General features: G+C 42.2%; 1 protein-coding gene across 1 annotated transcript in view; it reads left to right on the forward strand.

Moving 5' to 3' along the window:
• The first annotated feature begins 675 nt into the window (after positions 1-675).
• CHMP4C (charged multivesicular body protein 4C) overlaps positions 676-20,054 on the forward strand; it is a 29,139-nt gene continuing 9,760 nt past the window's right edge. Inside the window, exon 1 of the mRNA XM_006168938.2 lies at positions 676-1,021. Coding sequence (XP_006169000.1) covers positions 832-1,021 — 190 coding nt within the window. The 5' untranslated portion in view covers positions 676-831. The remainder of the gene's footprint in view (positions 1,022-20,054) is intronic.

A 20,054-nucleotide genomic window follows, 5' to 3' on the forward strand; every position in this document is an offset into this window, starting at 1 on the left:
CTCTCTGTCGGTCTGGCGAGCGCACGCGCCCTACAGTGAAAATCTCTTCAAAAAAAAAAAAAAGAATTATTTTATATAACTTTCTTTCTTTCTAATTTGACCAGGGAGAGACAGAATGTGTGTGTGTGTGTGAGAGAGAGAGAGAGAGAGGGAGAGAGAGAGAAAAAGTAAAAAAGCAAGCTATCAAGTCCAGGACTCGAACCACCATCCGCCATGTGGGAGTCCAGCATCCCCAACCACCATACCATCTGCCGGCCCCTATCTGAATATTATTATTCACAAGAACAGAGAACTGAATACAGGAACACCACACACACGCACACACATAAACACACACACACCCCACATGCATGGAGTAAAGTATTTGGCATATCCAGGTAAGCAAAGTGCGCTTCACACGCACCACTTTCAGGCCTGGTACAAGACCTCCAGAACATTGGTTTGCATTTGTCTGAGCCATTAGCAAAGAGATCCGGGGCCCTTCCCAGGGCTGAAAAACGAGCAGCTTTGGTGCAATCTTTCCCAGTCTTCTCAACTGTTCCACTCTCTCCCCTAGCTCCTAGGGCTAGTGGCGCCGGCCAGCCTACGTCCGGTGCGCTCCCCTGGTGTCCTCCCCGCCCGGGAGCCCCGCCGAGGGGCGGGGCCGAGCTCGCGGCCAGGCCATTCCCAGGAGTGTGTGTCACCTGCCCCCGACGGCTTGTTGATTCCCAGGAGCGCTGCTTTTTTGGTCTGGGCCACCAAAAGGACTGTCTCGGTCACCTGTTGCCCAGGCGCATTCCTGGGGAGCTCCTGAGACGTCCCTGGGTTCGCTCGCCCTCCAACAACACAGCCATGAGCAAGTTGGGCAAGTTATTTAAAGGGGGAGGCTCTTCCAAGAGCCGAGCTGCTCCCAGTCCCCAGGAGGCCCTGGCCCGACTTCGGGAGACAGAGGAGATGCTGGGCAAGAAACAAGAGTACCTGGAAAATCGAATCCAGAGAGAACTCGCCCTGGCCAAGAAGCACGGCACGCAGAATAAGCGAGGTAGGCTCGGGTACTGGCCCGAGAGCCCCGGCCCACCTCCTCCGGCTCTTACCTCGGGGACAATCCGGCCCACAGCACGCTGGTACCCTGGGCTGCCAGGTTAGTCCCTGCAGCCTTTCTAGGAGCTGGTATTGAGCCCCCAGGGGCGTGACTAGGCTGAGCTGAGCACCGCACTCTCCTGCCGCACTCTCCTGCCGGGATGGCAAAGTGTTTTAAGGAGGCACCAGAAGTCTATGGTAATCTTAAACAGTGTATCCGTGCACTATTTAAAGGACCAAAATTAATGCCAAAAAAGCCCATGATGAAACAAATAACAGAAATGTAAAGACGGGATCAGAATTATTTATTTTTTCTTTTGCCTCTGCATCTTATGTTGTATAGATACTGCTTTAAAATTCTTTTTAAAAACATGATATGTTGTTCATCATGGAGTTTTTGTATTAATTTTGAGTTTTGAAAATAAATGTTGCATTAGGATTTTATTTATGTGGATTATTGAGTTTTCTGGCCTCCTTCAAGTTTGCTTCTGACCCAGCTGTCCTAGGTTAGCCCTGCCGACTCCAACATTAAACATTGTTCCCACTACTTGTCGGTATACTTTTCCTTCTGGTTAGAAGGCATGTCCGACTGCCAGAGAGAGACTGGGAGAGAGGAAAAAGCACCTGTCTTAGACAATGATCATGCTGCAATCTCTTCCTTCTCATCTCTCCTATTTTTCTGGATTTGGGGCACACATGTACATGCACCCCACATGTTTCTCAAGCTCCCAGATCCAGGACTTGAAACACGCCATGTGAGACCCAGCTACCTTAACCACCACGCCACGGGCTGCCCCCCAAATCATGTCTTTTTAACTTGCATGTAGTGAAGCATATTCTTCTTATGTGTTCTGATTTTGATCCTCAAATGTTGAAAACATTAATTGACTGTTGTGCAGTTGAGATTTTAAATAAAAAAACAAGTCCAGGTAATTATTAAATATTAAATTTCCTATCATCGGCTTTTGCGACACACAAGGGACTTTGAATCATTATGGTTCCTGGTGTTCCTGTCGTACCTTGAACTCTGTTCTTTGCCAGAGTTGATTGGTTTCTTCGGTATATGGCTTCTATAGACAATAGATAGATATAAAGAGCACACCTGTCCATATTAAAACCTAGTAAAAAGTTGAATGATTTGTTCTTGTACACCAGGTCAAGGGCGTACCTTAAAATAGAAATGGCGGGACCAGCAGATAACATAATGGCTACATCACTGGACTCGCATGTAGCTGACCGCAGTTCGAGTCTCGGACTCAAATTCATGCCAGGCTCGTGTGCATGCGTGCCCAAGATCCTGAGAGGAGAATGGAGAAGAAGGGATTGCAGCATGGCCATCCCCCCTGGGCGGTGATTTCTCGCTTTCTGTCTCTCTTTCTGGTGAGCGCACACGCCCTATAGCAAAAAAAAAAAAAAAGCCTCTCCAAAAAAAAAGAAAAAAGAAAAATAGAAGTGACAGTACAAGCGTCAGCTCACTACCAAACCCTAAAACATCTGCATCTTCAAGTTGGGCTTCTTCAGTCATAATGAAGCCTTGGGAAGATTTAGCTCACCCTAAATGATGCTGCTATTGTTTAATATAATAAAGAAAGAGTGACTCATGGAGTTGACCTTGAAAACCCTGGCTGTTCCCATAAAAGTGTGCCTGCTACATTTACGCTCACTTATTATCAACAATAAAAAGGTCAAGTTTTATTTTTGTTTATTATTGGATTTAACTCTTATTCACACTATTGCCTGTTTTAGAGTTAAGTACAGGTTTCTGTTTTTATGTTGAAAATATTTTGGGGCTTATTAAATGGCAATTTCTAAGACAGACTGTGACATTATGGGTCACTAAAAAGGCATTGGTGATTCTGTTGCTTGCCCTTCCTCTTCAGTGTGGTGTGCACTCTGACATTTCCTTAGTGTCTGTCAAAGCATTTCTTCTGTTTATCTTGTCATTCATATGGATCTGTTTGTAGTTTTGTCTACAGTGGTTACTCAGTAAATGCAGGCTTAAGAAACCTGCATTTTGACTGTCTACTGCTAGAAGTGGTAGAACTGTAACTTTGCTTTCAGAGACAAGGATGTAATTCCCCCCCCCCCCCCGAAATGTGCTCTAATTGGCAGTGCACTAAAGTATATCACAAGCCAACTTTATGCACATAGACAACAAATGTAAAAACAATGCTGGGAACCAGCAGTTAAAGTAATGGCTATGTCGCTGGATTCCCACGTAGTTGACCGCGGCTCGCGTCCCAGACCCGGTGGCTTAGAACTCATGCTGGGCACATTTGTGTGCGTGCCCAAGATCCCAAGAGGAGAATGGAGGAGAAGGGATTGCAGCATGACCATCCCCCCTGGGGGGTGATTTCTCGCTTTCTGTCTCTCTGTCTCTGTCTGGCTGGCGAGCGCACACGCCCTATAGCGAAAACCTCTCAAAAAAAAAAAAAACACAGAAACCAATGCTTATTATTATTATTATTATTATGATTATTATTTTGGAGAGGATTTTGTTATAGGGCACGTGCGTTCACCAGAAAGACAGAGAGAGAGACAGAGAGACAGAAAGCAAGAAATCACCCCCCAGGGGAGGATGGCCACACCACAATCCCTTCTCCTCTATTCTCTCGGAATCTTGGGCATGCACGCACATGCGCCCTGTGTGAGTTTAAGCCACCGGGTCCGGGACTCGAACAATGCTTATTAAGAGCACCAGTCTAACCTTCTTAAACTACAGAAATCACAGATATAATATCAGGTGCAAATAACCAACTAGTGTTAGAAAAGCCATTCATTCTTTGCCATTTATCCTTGGGAGCTTCACTGGTGTTAATCCAGGCCTGGTCTGTGGTGTCCCTGGGTAGAAGAAGAAGCTGGTAAGCATGAGGTCATCTGTAACCTACACTAGTGAGAGAATTGAATCACAGGCCCATTCATGAGAAATTCTGTCAATATCAGTATCTTCCAAATAAACCCGTTAACTTCACATACATGTAGATACTGTCTTTCACTAGCCATAAAGAAATTTTCACACATGCAAGGCTGTAATTGATGTTATTACCAGAATGACATAATGTATGCATGGCTGAATGTTAACTTCTGGAGGGGAATTGTCAGATAACATGGTGTCAAGAAATCGAGCGGGCTGGGACAAGCAGTTGGTGTAACGGCTATGTCGCTGGACTCCCATATAGTCAATCAGTGTTTGAGACCCAAACCCCGTGGCTTAAACTCATGCGGGGCCTGTGTGTGTGTGCATGCCCAAGATCCCGAGAGGAGAGTGGAGGAGAAGGGGCCATTCCCCCTGGGTCTGTCTCTCTCTCTCTCTCTGTCTTTCTGGTGAGCAAAGGCACCCTATAGCAAAAACCTCTCCAAAGAAAGAAAGAAAAAAAGAGAGAAAGAGAGAGAGAGAAAGAGAGAGAGAAAGAAAGAAAGAGAGAAAGAAGAGCCGATTTTGTTAAAAAAAAAAAAAAAAAGTGTTTAAGCAGATCCTGCCCTGTAGTTAGGTTAAGGATCAGGATCCTAAATCTAAAGTAATGCTAATGAGGTAGAGAAGAAAAGTCTCCTACTCTTGCAATGCTTCCTGCCTTCTTTTAAGTCATGACACCAATGGGCACTGGATGTCTGTATGCCTCGCTGGGGTGGGAGAAGCATCCTTGGACTTCTGATGCCATAGGCTGGTGGCTCAGGGGCTAGACTGTTAATGTCTGAGCATACTGCATTCCTTCCTGACATACTCACTTGGCCATACTGTTCAGAGTGTTTAAGCAGATCCTGCCCTGTGGTTAGGTTAAGGATCAGGATCCTAAATCTAAAGTAATGCTAATGAGGTAGAGAAGAAAAGTCTCCTACTCTTGCAATGCTTCCTGCCTTCTTTTAAGTCATGACACCAATGGGCACTGGATGTCTGTATGCCTCGCTGGGGTGGGAGAAGCATCCTTGGACTTCTGATGCCATAGGCTGGTGGCTCAGGGGCTAGACTGTTAATGTCTGAGCATACTGCATTCCTTCCTGACATACTCACTTGGCCATACTGTTCAGACTCTTTCATGAGAGCTTTTTTATACTATGTCTAGCATGAAGGCTCTTCAGGAAGTTCATGGAAAATGTGTATGATGACAAAACTATGTCGGTTTTAAAAAACGTTTGCACCAAAATGAACTAGTACTTTAATTCCATTATCTACAAGCCTTGTAAAGTCCCTTTGTAGATGATCATAGGGATTTTGTTCAAATAAATGTTCTGACACAATTTGTATAATTTAATAAAAAATAACTTAGTATAGTTAAGAGCCTCCCAAGTAGATGGCCTGGGCTTGATTCCCAGCCTTGCCCTGGCACTTCTAAGTTCTTTGCTCTTAGACCAGTTACTCGGCATGTCGAATTTTCAGTTTCTCTATCTGCTTAGTGGTGATAACATTGATCCTCAGAACTGTGAGGGTTAAAGGTGTAATGGTTACGTTGCTGGATTCCCACGTAGTCTACTGAGATTTGAATTCCAGACCCAGGAGCTTCAAACTCATGCTGGGCATGTGTACGTGCGTGCCCAAGATCCTGAAAGGAGAATGGAGGAGAAGGGATTGTGATGTGGCCATCCTGCCTGGGGGGTATAACTTCTCACTTTCTGTCTCTCTTTGTCTCTCTGGCGATTGTATGCACCCTATAGCAAATACCTCTCTAAAAAACAAAAACAAAACGAATTGTGAGGACTAATGATACCGTGGTGCTATGTAAATATTAGCCCTTGGTATAATGACAGTACTTTGAAATGTTTTTAGGTTCTTGTCATAGGGTGCATGCATTTGGTAGAAAGAGAGAGAGAGACAGAGAAAGAGAAAATGAGAAATCACCCCATAATAGTACTTTAAAAAAAAAACAAAACTCAAATCACTTTCCATACATTGCCTTACATTTTGTCTTGTGTAATAACACGGAATAAATTCATTCCATCTGTCACATGACTGTTCACATATTTGAAGACAACAATCACTTCTCAAAAGCCTCTGGTTCCTCAACTCCACCCTTTACACTCCTCTGTGGCATCCTACTGTGCTGAGGTTTGCTCACCAGGGCCAGGTTGAAGGCAGGCAGGTGAGACACCTAGGACATACTTGTATGAGAGGTGTCTCCCTGAGTCCTGTGCCCTGGGTGCCTGTGTCTCTCCTCTCTAGCTTTGGCCCTGTTGCTACCTTGTCCCAGCCTGAGCAGCAATCACAGAGGAAGCAAATTTGACCAAAAGCATTCAGTATCATTAGTCCTGATTCTACTGAAAATCTAGTGCTGAAGCTATTCCACCTCTTGCTTGGGTTTCTGTTTGTTGAAATGAGTTTCCAATACAGAAGCTTCTATTTATTTATTACATAGGGAGTGTGCGCTTGCTGAGGAGAGAGAGAGAGACAGAAACAGAGAAAGAAACAGAGAAATAAATCACCACCCAGGGGAGATGGCCATTCTGCAATCCCTTCTCTATTCTCATCTCAGGATTTTGGGCATGCACACACATATGTCCAGCATATTTTCCAAGCTCTGCCGGGTCTGAGACTCGAATTTCATAGTCAGTCATGTGGGATCCAGTTGCATGGCAGGCCCAAGACTTCTATTTTCTTTTTAAAAAGTTTATTTATTTCTTCCATCAGAGAAAGACAGATAAATAGACACACACACACACACACACACACACACACAGAGCACCTCCAACAGTGTCTTCACGTGACAATTCTCTTCCAGCTGCAGCTGGCCTGTACCACAGGCACATGTGCACCCAGTGATGTTCAAAGAGGTCCTGGACACAAACCCAGGATCTTTCCCACATGGGTCTAGTTGCATCAGCACTGTACCACCATCCCAAATGTCCTCTCAGTAAACTGTCTCACTTTGAAGTCTGGGCTGCGTATTGGCAAGAATGCAATTGCTTTCAGAATCATGACACAAATTTGTCTTCCCTGAGGTGGGAATATGCATGTGTGCACAATTCCACTCTTAGCTCAGTGAGAGGAACCTCCTTGGGCTCTTGATTTTGTTTCTTTTTTTTTTTTTTCTTTTTTTTTTTTTTATGCCAGAGGGTACATGCAAGAGAGAAGGCGGGGAGAAGCCCCTTATAGGGCCCAGTCATGCCACAATTTTTTTTCTCCAGTTCTCCAATCTGGCAGGATCCTGGGCACATGTGCACACGTGCCTGAGATGTTTTCAGGTCATCAGATCTGGGATTCAAACTTTGGCTGGCCATGTGGAATCCAGCATCCTTTGTGAAGGACGTCCTCCCCACAGTGCAGCATTTGACCATTGCACTGTGGAGCTGGCCCTTGGTTTTTGTATTTGTTATGATTGTCCTAGACCTGAGTCCTGCAGCCCTCGGACACTTAGCACCACAAGGACTTCTATATAAAGAGGACCACAGCAGAGTCAGCTAGTTGAATGCCAAACTAGTGAGAAGGAGAACAAGGCTCAGGTAAAATGTGATGGCTATGGACTGCAAGTCTACTGGGAGATAGAACTTAGGAGACTTGCTCAATGTGGGGTCCTCAGACCACTTGCATCAGCATTCATGTGGGTGCTTATTAACCTGTGCACTCTTAAGTACCAACTACAGATTCTAATTTAGCAGGCTGAGTGTAGGGTCTAGGAATATGAGCTGAGACCAATGGCTCTATGATTCTAATCCCCATCACACTTTAAGAACCTGTAATACATTCAATGAGTTGTCAAACCAAAGGGACTACTTTCGGCTCTTCTTTCACAAATTCCTGTTCTTTCTTGCCTTCTCCATTATCACTCAGATCTGGGTAAGAAATTTTCTCCGCTTTGCTCTATGTTTACTCCTGAAGAAACATCAAAGGAACTTCTACAGGTCCTCACTGGGAAGCTCACAGGGCACTAGAACCCACACTGTTATGAAGTGCGACAACCAGGCAGCGTAATATATTGTTCCATTTGCCTTTGATTATGTGATTATTTTGTACACACTTTGTGTCCTATGGCATGGGGGGAAAATAAAAATAAAGCTTATCCCTGAGGCATTAACTACCAGTATTTAGGCTGGATCTTGCTCCCCAATCAACTGCCCCTCCATCTTCTGGCATTGATAGATCTGTGGGAATGTGATCATCTCCTCAACTTCACCCCCAATTTCCTTCCCTTGCCTCAGGGATCCAGTTGGGCTTCTACCCTACAGTGGAGACCCTAAAGCAGCTCCATTAGCCTGGGAAGCCAGACTCACTCATGCTGTTCTTTAAAATTCTCACTCGCTCTTTCCCAGCTCCCTGTCCCCTCAGAGTCCCAGCAAGGGCCTCATATACACTTATGTTCTCACTCAAACATGCAAGTACTCACCAGCAGAGTGCCCGGGGCTTGTTATCTCTTCTGTTCTGTGAATAATACCATTTCAGTTTGCATATGCTTTTTTTCTGTTTTGTTTATTTTTTGAAAAAGAGTGGGAGAGAGAGGGAGACCTCACCCCCAAGAGGGTTTTCATGCTGAGATCCACCCCAGCCTTAGCCAGCCTGGATCAAAGGCATGTTGGTGTACACCCAGAGTGTACAGGGAGGGTTTATGTCATGAACCCCAGACATGTCCACGTGGTCCAACATCGCAGTGTCACATTCCCACCATGCCAGTCTTCAAACCCAAACTACGGGGCTGTCAGAAAAGTCATGACATGTTTTTCTGTTTTTCTATGCAAAAGTGCATCTTGACTTTTCTGACAACCCAATATTTCTTTGAGTTGAATGAGTCATAGATTTGATCAACAGCCTGTTTTTATTTTTGCAGAAGTTTTTGTTGAAATAATAAATAAACCAGAGCCAAGGAGAGAACCTTATGACAACCCTTCATTCCAGGGTTGCCTCTGCATGAGAATAACTGCATTTCATCTGTGATTGAGCTAAAGTACGATTACCAGTTTGACGATGTGCACTCTCAAGTACCAACTGAAGATTCTCAATGAGTTTAGCTATTTATTAGTTATGAATATGTCTGACTCACATTTCTAGCATGTATCATCCTATTTCTACAACTTTTTCTTTTTCTCCAAGAATTTCCTTGTAAATTGTTTCTAAAACTAAACTATATTTACATTCCTGGGGTTCACACATGCTGGTTTATGAACTGGTAGTTTATTAGCTTCATGGTGGTGGTGGTGGTGGTTGGTGTTTTTTTTTTGTTGTTGTTGTTGTTTTTTGCCATAGGGCATATGTGCTTGCTGGAGAGAGACAGAGGGAAAGTGAGAAACCATAATCATCCCACCCTGGGGTGGCCCGAGCCACAGTCCCTTCTCCTTAAGTCTCCTTTCAGGATTTTGGGCATGCACACATACATACCTGGCAAGATTTTCAAGTCACTGTGTTCTAGACTCAAACCATGGTCAGCTATATTGGAATCCAACACCGTAACAGTCATGCCATCTGCTGACCCTCACTGAAGAGCTTTTAAAAACACCACACCAGGAGATTCTGTTGGAAGAAATCTGGGGCAATGCTCAGGATTATGGTATTCAAAACTTTCTGGATGACTTTGACGTGTGTATGGTTGGAAGGTCTGTGGGTAGTCAATGATCTTTCCTGGAATCAGCATCTAGTAACTCAAAGAAAAGGAGCCTGCAGGATTAGTGTAGCATTTTTCCTTGTTGTGAACTCATACAGGCTTCTACTAACCATCATCATCTTTTCCAGCTTCTCAGAAACCAGACTATAGAGCATTTCCGTTCTAGAATCATCCTTCTAACTATGTGTGGCACAGATTCTGACGGTTGCTGGCATGGAGGCTACTAGACGAGTAATTGTTGCTGTTTGTCATGTAATGTACGTCTAATTTGTTTTTATTCCTTCATGAATTTAGAGCACTTTTGTAAGTATTGGAACATTATTTTTATTCTTCATTTAAACTCAATAAGCATGGATGTTACCACAATTTTGGAAATATTTATAGTAAGCAAATAGAGTTTTCCTTCATTTATATGATTTTGCAGTTTATTGAAGCCAAGGTAAGGTAGAATAGGGTAGAAAACTTGTCACAAACACCATAATTATGCCAAAGTATAGGATTTATACGATTTCAAGGAAATGTGGCAAGAGAGTACTGTGAGCTGAGCCACAGATGTATTTAGTATTGCTAGTGGGTTTCTCAGTTCTTAGGAGGACTTATTTCAGGTGACTTTCAAGATAATAGGAAAAAATGCATGGTACACTAACCAATGAGACATAAGGCAAAAGTTTTTAACCTTCAGTTACCTTTACAATTTTTTAAAATGTTTATTCATAAGAAAAAGGACAGGTGTATGCGAGCAAGATAGATAGACACCTTCAACAGGGTATTACCAAACCATGATACCTTTCCCCAGCCCTCCAGATCATCAGGATCATGGGCGCATACCTGGTGTGTTTTCAGGTTAACTTAGGATCCAGGCCACAGTCAGCCACGTAACTTTCCGCACTGTATTTCACTATCCTGTGGACTGCATCAGCCCATCCTCAGTTGTTTCAGTCTTTTTCTTTTCTTTTTCTTTTGAATTGCCAGAGGGCATGTACACTTGCCAGAAAAAGACAGAGAAAGAGAAAGAGAGGGAGAAAGCAATGCCCCGTGAGGCATACTTATGCCCCGATCCCTTCTCTTCCATTCCTTCATCCTGTCAGGATCTGGGGTACACAGGTACGTGCACCCAGTATGGTTTTCAAGCCACCAAATTTGAGAGTTACACTGCAGTCAGCCATGTGGAATCTGACTCCCTTAACCTCTAGGCAATGGGGCCAGCCCAGCTGTTTTAAGTTTTAATGCTTTGTTTTGGGAGTCAGTTTTGATATGGGCATGAATAATCTATTTTGATATTCATTTTTTAATATGCTTAAGTACATGTGAGTCTTTGTTCTTTCAAAAGGAAAAAATTATCACAGAACTTAACATATAGATGATATGAAGGATATTTTAAAGAATTCTTTATTTCATTTCATTTCACCTATTTCTTTCTTTATTTTAATTTGACCAGAGATTGAGAGAGAGAGGGAAAGTGAGAAAGTAAGCCTGTAGGTTTAGGACTCAAACCACGGTCGGCCATGCGGAGTCCAGTGCCTTTAACCACCATGCCATCTGTCGACCACTGTTAAGGATTTTTTTAAACTGTATTTTCAGTTTTCTGCTTTACTAAACCTAACTAATACTCTTCATGCAAAGCTGTAATTTTAGTTTCTTCCACTTTTTCTATCATGTGATGGAAGTTCTAACAAAACACAATTGGTTTAAAAGTTTGCAGAAGTAGAAAACAACAGAAAAGCAGGAGTCTAGATAAAACGTGAAGCATATAGTCCGTCATTTCCTGAATAACCGACTTCCCTGTGCCAGAGAGTTTGAGTCCTAACCTCAAACAACTGTTGCTCTAAGGAATTGATTGTTGGAAATATTTAGGATATTGTCCAGATATCAGAGGGCCATGCTTTAAAGCAGTAGAAGCTCCTAAACTGGACCAATGGCCCTTTCAGCCCTGCTAAGCCTTTTCCCCTGGGATTTCCAATTGGTGGATATTTCCAGGGAGAAGATGGGAATAGCTGGCAGTCCCCACCCACGACTGCTCTGTGCAATCGCCGTTATTCTTCTTCAGTCTAGCAAACTAGTGTCTTAAAATACCAACTCTCTAATTACTACCCACAAAACAAAACAAGCCCCAAAAAAGCAAGCAAATAAGAGTGGCAATTTTAAAATTACAGGAAAAGAAAAGTAGCTCATTCTGTGTTAAAAGTTGGGAATTCTTGAGCTGTGCAGTGGCACAGTGGTAAAATGCAATGCTCTTGGAGGCTGACCTACATTGGAGAGTTTTGGGTTCACATCCAGAGACCTGTCTCAGTACCCTGGTCATGTATGTGCCTGTGTCCTGGGTGTGGCTGAAGCTGCATGTCATGGGCCCAGGGCCTGAGCATGGCATCAGAACCCTGTTGGGGATACTGTTTTCTGTCTCTCTCTTTCTCTATCTTCCTCACTCATAGGAGAGATAGAAAAATACCCTTCTTTTAAACAGTTGAGAATTTTTACAATAAGAGTTCAATTGGTTTGAAAATTAAAATATAGTGCCTATCATGAGCTTAAGTGAAATAAAATTTACATGCTTACAGTTAGCTTAAATAGAAATTCGGAGGAATAAAATTATGCTACCAAATATTTAACAAGCACTTTAGACATTCAATTCTTCATTTAAGTAGAATTTCTGGTGCATCTTTTTGGCTCTTTCACAGTCTTACATGCGACATAGTCCTACTGGGTGTGTTCTGTTTGCTGTAGCAGTGACAGTGATTAACAGGCCTCGCTCAGTGTGCAGCACTATTTACAGTACCATTTCTTCCCACATACTTAGTAAATAGAGAGTGAAAGTAAATATAACCTTGGAATTTGAACAAAGATATTATCCTAACTCAAAACTTCTATTGTGTTAACTAAAGGAAAATAATACCAGGCCACGTGGTAGCCTAGTGGCTAAGGCAGCTGCATGCCATGTGACTGACTGCATAGTTTGAGCCCTGGACCTGGTACCTTGACAAACTCACTGTGCATGTGTGTGCATGTGTGTGCGTGTGTGTGTGTATGTGTGTGTGTGTGTGCAAGCCCAAAATTCTGAGAAGGAAGTAAAGGACAAGGGATTGTTGGGTGACCATCCCCCTGAGAGGGTATTTTCTCACTTTCTTGCTCTTTGTCTCGCCCTCTCTCTCTCTCTGTCTCTACAGCAAGCATACATGCCCTGTAGCAAAGTTAAAAATGTATCTTTATACATATGTGATTGTTAACTTGTACAAGAGGTCATGTTTTATCATTTTGTGAGTAGTTTAAAAAGTTTCCTTGCTAAAAACTTGATTTGTTGCATATTATTTATATTTAAGAAATTGAAGAATAATGTAGTTCATTATCAATTTCAAGGTAAACTTATTCTTATAATATTCCAAATATTAATACTTGCCCTGAGAAGCTAGATGTTTTTCAAGATATGTTGAACATAGTCATAGAATTATACTGGCAGAACTGAAAAGGGCTATAGGGATGTAGGTTTTCATTTCTCAAACTTGAGGTGGTAAAACACCTGCATGCAGTGGGCACAGAACTGTAAACTATTGCTCTATCACATGAACATGCAATACTTTCTCATAAGTGGAAAATAAAATGATATTAAGTACATGTATAATAAACTACATCCCCAGGTACACACATCTGTTCTGTAAAATTAAGCATAATCAGGCCAGCAGGTGGCATGGAGGTTAAGGCAGTTGATCCCACATGACAGACTCCGTGGTTCAACCTGGCCCATGTGCATGTGTGCCCAAAATCCTGAGAGGAGACGAGGGAAAGGACTGTGGCATGACCATTTCCCTGGGAGGATGATTTCTCACTTTCCCTCGCTCTGTCTCTCTCCAGCAAGCACATGCACACTATAGCAAAAAAAAAAAAAAAATAATTTCATTTGTTATTATTTTATAATTTGACCAGAGAGAGAGAGAGAGAGGGGGAAAGTGAGAAGCAAAGTTACCAGATCTGGCACCAAAACTGTGGTCAGCCATGTGGGAGTCCAGTGTCCCAACCACCATGCCATATGCTAGCCGCTGTTTGTTTCTGATTTGCCAAAGAGCATGTGTGCTTGTCAGAGAGAGACAGAGAAAAAGAGAGAAATTGAGAAAGCATCCCCCATGGGATATGGTCATGCTACAATCCCGTATCCATTTCTCCTTCCTTTTGGGATTTTGGGCACATACACACACTAACATACACCTGGTGTGTTTTACAAGTTCCCAGGTCAGTACTCAAACTGAGGTCTGCCATGTGGGATCCAGCTGCCCAATATTTGCTGGTTTTTATATTCAACTGTTATTTTATATTCTAGACACTAACAGGCCCACAGAGGTTACCAATTTGTGAAGTCATGAATCATACTAGGAGCATGTAGAAAAACTCATGCATTCAAATTAATTATGTATTCTACCTGGCGTCAAGCAATTAATTGGATTTTTATAAAGAATATTAAGTAGATTTTAATTAATGTATTGCTATGTTGGTCCAAAACCAACTTAATTCCACTTGCTTGGCAATTGACCTCTGAAGCAATTAATTATAAGGGATAAGAATTTCAGAGGATATTTAAAATAAGTGTTTTATACAAGCATTTCTTTCTTCTTTGATCATGAACTTTCCACTAATATTTACCTCCGCTAATATTCTCTTGCATATCTGGCAGCAAGAACTGCCTCATCATCAAAAGCAACCTCGAGCTCTGTAAAATGAGAGAAGCATCATTTCTGTGGGAAAATAATTTCCTTTGTTCATTTCCTATCTCTCTGGAGAAGAGAGAGAGTACTGATCAGCCAAGTCTTTCTCTTTTGCACTTCATAATGTTAATCAATCACCTTTTTTTTTTTTTTAACACAAAATTCAGCCCAAACTTTCTTCTTTGATCATGAACTTTCCACTAATATTTACCTCCGCTAATATTCTCTTGCATATCTGGCAGCAAGAACTGCCTCATCATCAAAAGCAACCTCGAGCTCTGTAAAATGAGAGAAGCATCATTTCTGTGGGAAAATAATTTCCTTTGTTCATTTCCTATCTCTCTGGAGAAGAGAGAGAGTACTGATCAGCCAAGTCTTTCTCTTTTGCACTTCATAATGTTAAACAATCCCCTTTTTTTTTTTTTAACACAAAATTCAGTCCAAAGTTACTGGCTTGCTTATAGCAATATTCTGCTTCCAAATGCCCTTTCCATTCCCAAGTGCCCTTTTCTCAGAATATCTCTTGTTTACTTTCCCCAACCTCATTTCTTTTTATGGTTTTCTCAGGCATGTGTCTTGCTGTTGTATAATCCTCTATGTCATTGTTGTGTTCTTGTCTTCTTTTAGCTTGCTATTTACCCTCCTTCTGACATTTGATATTGATGAGACCTCTGAAAATATGGAGGTTACATGTAAGATCCAGCTGGTGTGGCAGGCTGCTATGATTTGTTCTGCATTTGAGATTTATAGTCCTTGGGTTTTAATATCTCTTAGCCAGGAACTTTACACTGATATGAAATTGGCAGTAGGGGAGAAGGTCAAGGGATGGGAAGAGTCTTTTGTGTAATACCTGGCATCAGTCATGTTTCTTATTGACCAGTGGGTTGAGTGGATGTATAGATAACCACCTCTGTATTGTCTGTATTGTCTCCTCTGTGAAGCCTTCCCTCACAGTCCAAAGAGAGCTTATACATTTCTCTGTGTATCTGTTGTACTTTGTATGAGTCTCTCTTTTTAATTTTTAAGTGTATTTATTTTTACTTCTTTCATGAATAAGAGAAACAGAGAGAGACACTTGACAGGTTTTCACACTGCAATTCCCCAACCCGCGCCCCCAACCAGCCCCCCACTGGTATTTCAGCCAGCCAGGATTACAGGTGCACATGTGTGCCTGGCATATTCAGGTTGGCCCAGGACTCGAACCCCTAGGCTTCCATATGGCTTCAACATCGGAGATTCGCATCATACCACCTGTACCACCATATTTGGGCTGTTTACGTTTCTTATTATTTTCATCTGTCTCTGCTGCTACTTGAGGTAAATAATGTAACTTCTGCAAGTTACAAGTTATGTTACACATGTTTCTCATTATTTTCTTCTGCTGTCTCTGCTACTACTTGAGATAAATGGAACTTCGGTACAGAAGTCCTTGGGCACAGTGTGTATAGCATAACAGCTGCTTACTAAGTGCTTAGTGAATGATTAAATTGCCAGTTGATATTTTGCCTCTTCAATTTGTACCTTCGTTTCTTCATCCCTCTATAACTAAACATAGGACCAGGCTTGGGGTAGGGCCTCAGTACTACTTGTCAAATGACAGAAATGAATAGATAAAGAATACATTTTTATTTTATTTTTTATTTTATTTATTTATTTTTATTTATTTATTTTTTATTTTTATTTTTTGGAGAGATTTTCGCTATAGGGCACGTGCGCTCGCCGGACAGACAGAGAGAGACATAGAGACAGAAAGCAAGAAATCACCCCCCCAGGGGGGATGGTCACGCCGCAATCCCTTGCCTTCATTCTCCTCTTGGGATCTTGGGCACACACGCACACGTGCCTGGTGTGAGTTTTAAGCCACCGGGTCCAGGACGCAAACCGCAGTCGACTACGTGGGAGTCCAGCGACATAGCCATTATGCTAACTGCTGGTTCCCAAGAATACATTTTTTTAAAAAAGTTTTTAAAAGGAAGAAGTCCAGGGAAATTCATAATGGAATGTCCCTGGTCAAAAGAGTGTTAACATTTTCTAGTATTTCAACAACTAGTTCCCATATACCCTGTGACTTGGAACAGAAGTATTTTGTTTTTATTCCATTTGTAAAATGCTCCTGATGATGTATATTCGGATTGTGTTTTTCAGAACTAGAACAATGTGCCATGAATAGAAGGTATTGTTTAATTAATGAGGTGATTTGAATATGAGTAAGAACAAGCTTACACTAAACTTCCTAATAAAACATGATCATGAGACTTCCCAGTTAAGAGCAAAGGATGACATAAACAATTATGCATGACGTATACCTCTTAAGCATTCTCATAACTGAGCTTACTCTTTAGTTCCTCATGGCTTAAGCCTTCTCTAGGGATCATCCATTCCTGGTAGAAGACCAAACACAGTGCAATTTAATACTTCACAAGCAGGTTTGTCTCTATTTATTGACTGTGATAGTTCCTAAAATATTCTTCCTGTTTGCTAACTAATGGGTTAACAATGCACACATTTATACACCCTGAATGACTTTAGAACAACATTGGCTTTTAAATCCAAGATGCACTTTACAATATATGCGCAATGAAACTGCAACTCTTCTGTGCTATTTTCCATTGTTTGACGTAGATGACTGAAAGCCTTCCTCCTCTGACAGCATGGTAGAGTTGCATTATACAAGGTTAATTTTGGTTTGAGTGGGTCATTCTTACTTTTCAGTCGCAATCCCCAGTGGGCTGTAGTAAGGACTCTTCACGTATCCTGTTAGCAGGAGTACATAAAGAGCATTGTTGTGCGACTTTGTTGCTGAAGGGACATCACTGTTATGTGAGGAGACAAAACCCTTGGCTATTCCTCCTCCACGTAGGAATACAGTAGATTCCTTTGTTTTAGAAAGAATGCTGTCCAGGTCTCACCAGCTGCTTATAAGCACACACAGGAGCTTGGAAGATTGAATTACTCCTTCTACACAGGTTAAATTACATGGCTCTAAAAACGTCCTTCTTTGCCAAATCAGGAGCAAGGCTCAATTTGCAGTATTTGTTGCATGCCTTTGAAAATGCACAGCTACTTCTTTCCAAATTGTTTACTAGCAAATGAAATCAAGACCTGTCCACCTCGTGATGTATCTGTGGTATCACTGTTCTGTGTAAGAAACAGCTCAGGGAGAGACACACATATAGTTCTTGGCTATTTGGAACAGAAGCTTCTTGTTTTAATGTTTTGAAAGAAGCTTAACATGCTGGATAGAAATCACAACACATATCAGGTGACCTGTGGCCAGATCCCGCCATGCAGAAGTCATTGATCTTAATTTACACAAGGTTTTTTTGAAGAATGTAAAATCAGCATTTAAAACATGGAGAATTTTGCATGCAAATCCAGATTCTTTGCTTCTTTTAAACATGTGGAAGCCTGAACCTGCAGATCTGCATGGCAGCCCCAGGCTGGAGCCAGTGGTGCTGCTTTCCTTAGGTCAGGATTATGTTCCCAGGTCCTCGAATCCCCACTTCCTCCTCTTTACTTTCTGATAATGAGGACCTTGTCACCTTTGTGCTATTTTGTATTGTGATAGCAGAGAAATATTTCTCCCTCTCTTTCTGTCTCTCTCAGAGGAGAAAAAGCAAAGGTCTTTCCCCTGACTTTCTTTCTGCTTCACTTACTGCCACTACCTGCCTGTCTCCCTCTGAGCTAAGAGCTTGGATGTAGACCACACTAATTTGAGATATGAGAATTGGAGTGTAACTTGAGATCCCAACTCATGGTGAAGTTTCCCTCAAATATTTTAAAAAGCAGAAACTATATGTTAACATAGACATTAAAAATTGTGTCAACCCCAGAACTTATTAATAACTAACATTCGCATGGTTGGACATTTTGGTATGTGGCTCTCACCGTGTGGCTCTGACAACCTGAGAAGACATGGTTGGACATTTTGCCATGTGGCTCTCTCACCGTGTGGCTCTGACAACCTGAGAAGGAAATGCTGCTGCTGCTGATAGTATGAAGATCCCTAATATCTAGTAATCACTTCCTGTGTGCTAGACTCTGCACTGAATACCATGCCTGTGTTATTTCACTTAATAGTGTATCTACTTTCTACTTAGCAACGTACATAAAGTTACATCGCCATGGTAGAGGGAGCCCAGGTTTGAAAGTAAGCAACTCGAAAGCTCTATTGTCAGTTTTCTTTCCCTGCTAAGTTTCTCTCTTTCTTAGAGAGAGAGAGATGGAAACTGGCTCTCCCAACAGGGTGTTTGCTCCATGATTCACTCCTACCCTTGGTTACCCTAGATCACAGACAGGCACACACATGCCTTGTGTGCTCAGGGCGGTCCCAGGATATGGACCCAGGACCTTTCCCGTGGGGGTCCACTTGTGTTATTGCTGCACCACTGCCTGGGCCTCTGTTGTCCTCTTTTAGGTATTATTGTTATTGACATGAGGGAACATCAGTGAGAAGAGTTAAGTTCACACATCACAGTTATTAAGCAGCCTTTTGAAGGATTAAAATGTAGGTCTAGAGACTCCAAACCTTCATCCTTTATACCAAATTGGATTTTTATAATTTTTTTTTTTGGAGAGGTTTTTGCTATAGGGCACATGTGCTCACCAGAAAGGCAGAGAGAGACAGAGACAGAAAGCGAGAAATCACCCCCCCGGGGGGGGATGGCCACACCGCAATCCCTTATCCTCCATTCTTCTCTCAGAATCTTGGGCACACATGTGCACATACACTCGTCCGGTGTGAATTTAAGCCACCAGGTCTGGGACTGGAACCACAGTCGACTACAGGAGAGTCCAGTGACATAGCCATTATACCAATTACTGGTTCCATGATTTTTACGATTTTTAAAAAGTAGTCTAAAATTAATTTCAGTAAAAAACATGATTTTTTAAAATGGTGAACTTTAAAGTTTTTCTTGGGAAAAAGAAAAAAACATGCTTTAGGGTCAATAGATACCAGACAATTCCCAAATTAGACACAACCAGCCTGACAAGTTAGAGAGGAGACACACTTAACATTCCTCTTCTGAATATGTTGGGCGGAGACGTATATTTGGGGTTTAGCCTCTTAGGACAATATTATTGTTTGCTGATTGAAATGTGGAAACCTTTTGTATGCTATGTATATGTATGCTTGTATTCCTAACCCCTGTTATAGTTGGTTAGGGCTCACTTTTGTTGTTGTTGTATATTTATTTATTTTCTTTCATGAGTAAGAGACAGAGAGATAGCACCCCCAGCAGGGCCTTAACAGTGCTGTCCACTCCTAGCTCTAGCCAGCTCTGCATCATGGGCAAGCACCTGCCTGGCATACTCAGAGAGGTCCCCAGACACCACCTGGGTCTTCCTATGTGAGCATCACATTTCACTGCTGTGCCACTGCGCTATCTGGCAGCAAAATCAGTTGCCTTTTTTAAAAAGAATCATTTTAGTTCTTTTTTAAAGGGCAGATTCACCAAATAAAAACCATTGTATAAACAAAGTCTTTCAGCAAGGACATCAATTGTGGTGTTGTACCTGGAGAGAGGAAAGTGAAGAGCCTGGGGTAACCTGGACCTCCACAGTGTACTAGGAGGGGTGAGAAAGGAAAATCACCACTCACAATGGAAATAACAATAGTGCACACCCAAAGGAAAGCCTTTCTTTCATAACTGTAGAAATCCTTAGCTTGCGTACTTTTTCCTACCCGTGGAAAGGACCTGCCTATTGGGTGGTTCCACCTAATTTTTATGCAGAGACATGGGCGGCTTTCGCTTTCAGAACAGAGGGTTCCTGAGGAAACACT

This window comes from Tupaia chinensis, unplaced genomic scaffold (genome assembly GCF_000334495.1).
Source record: "Tupaia chinensis unplaced genomic scaffold, TupChi_1.0 Scaffold146445_1, whole genome shotgun sequence".
Taxonomy (NCBI): Eukaryota; Metazoa; Chordata; class Mammalia; order Scandentia; family Tupaiidae; genus Tupaia; species Tupaia belangeri.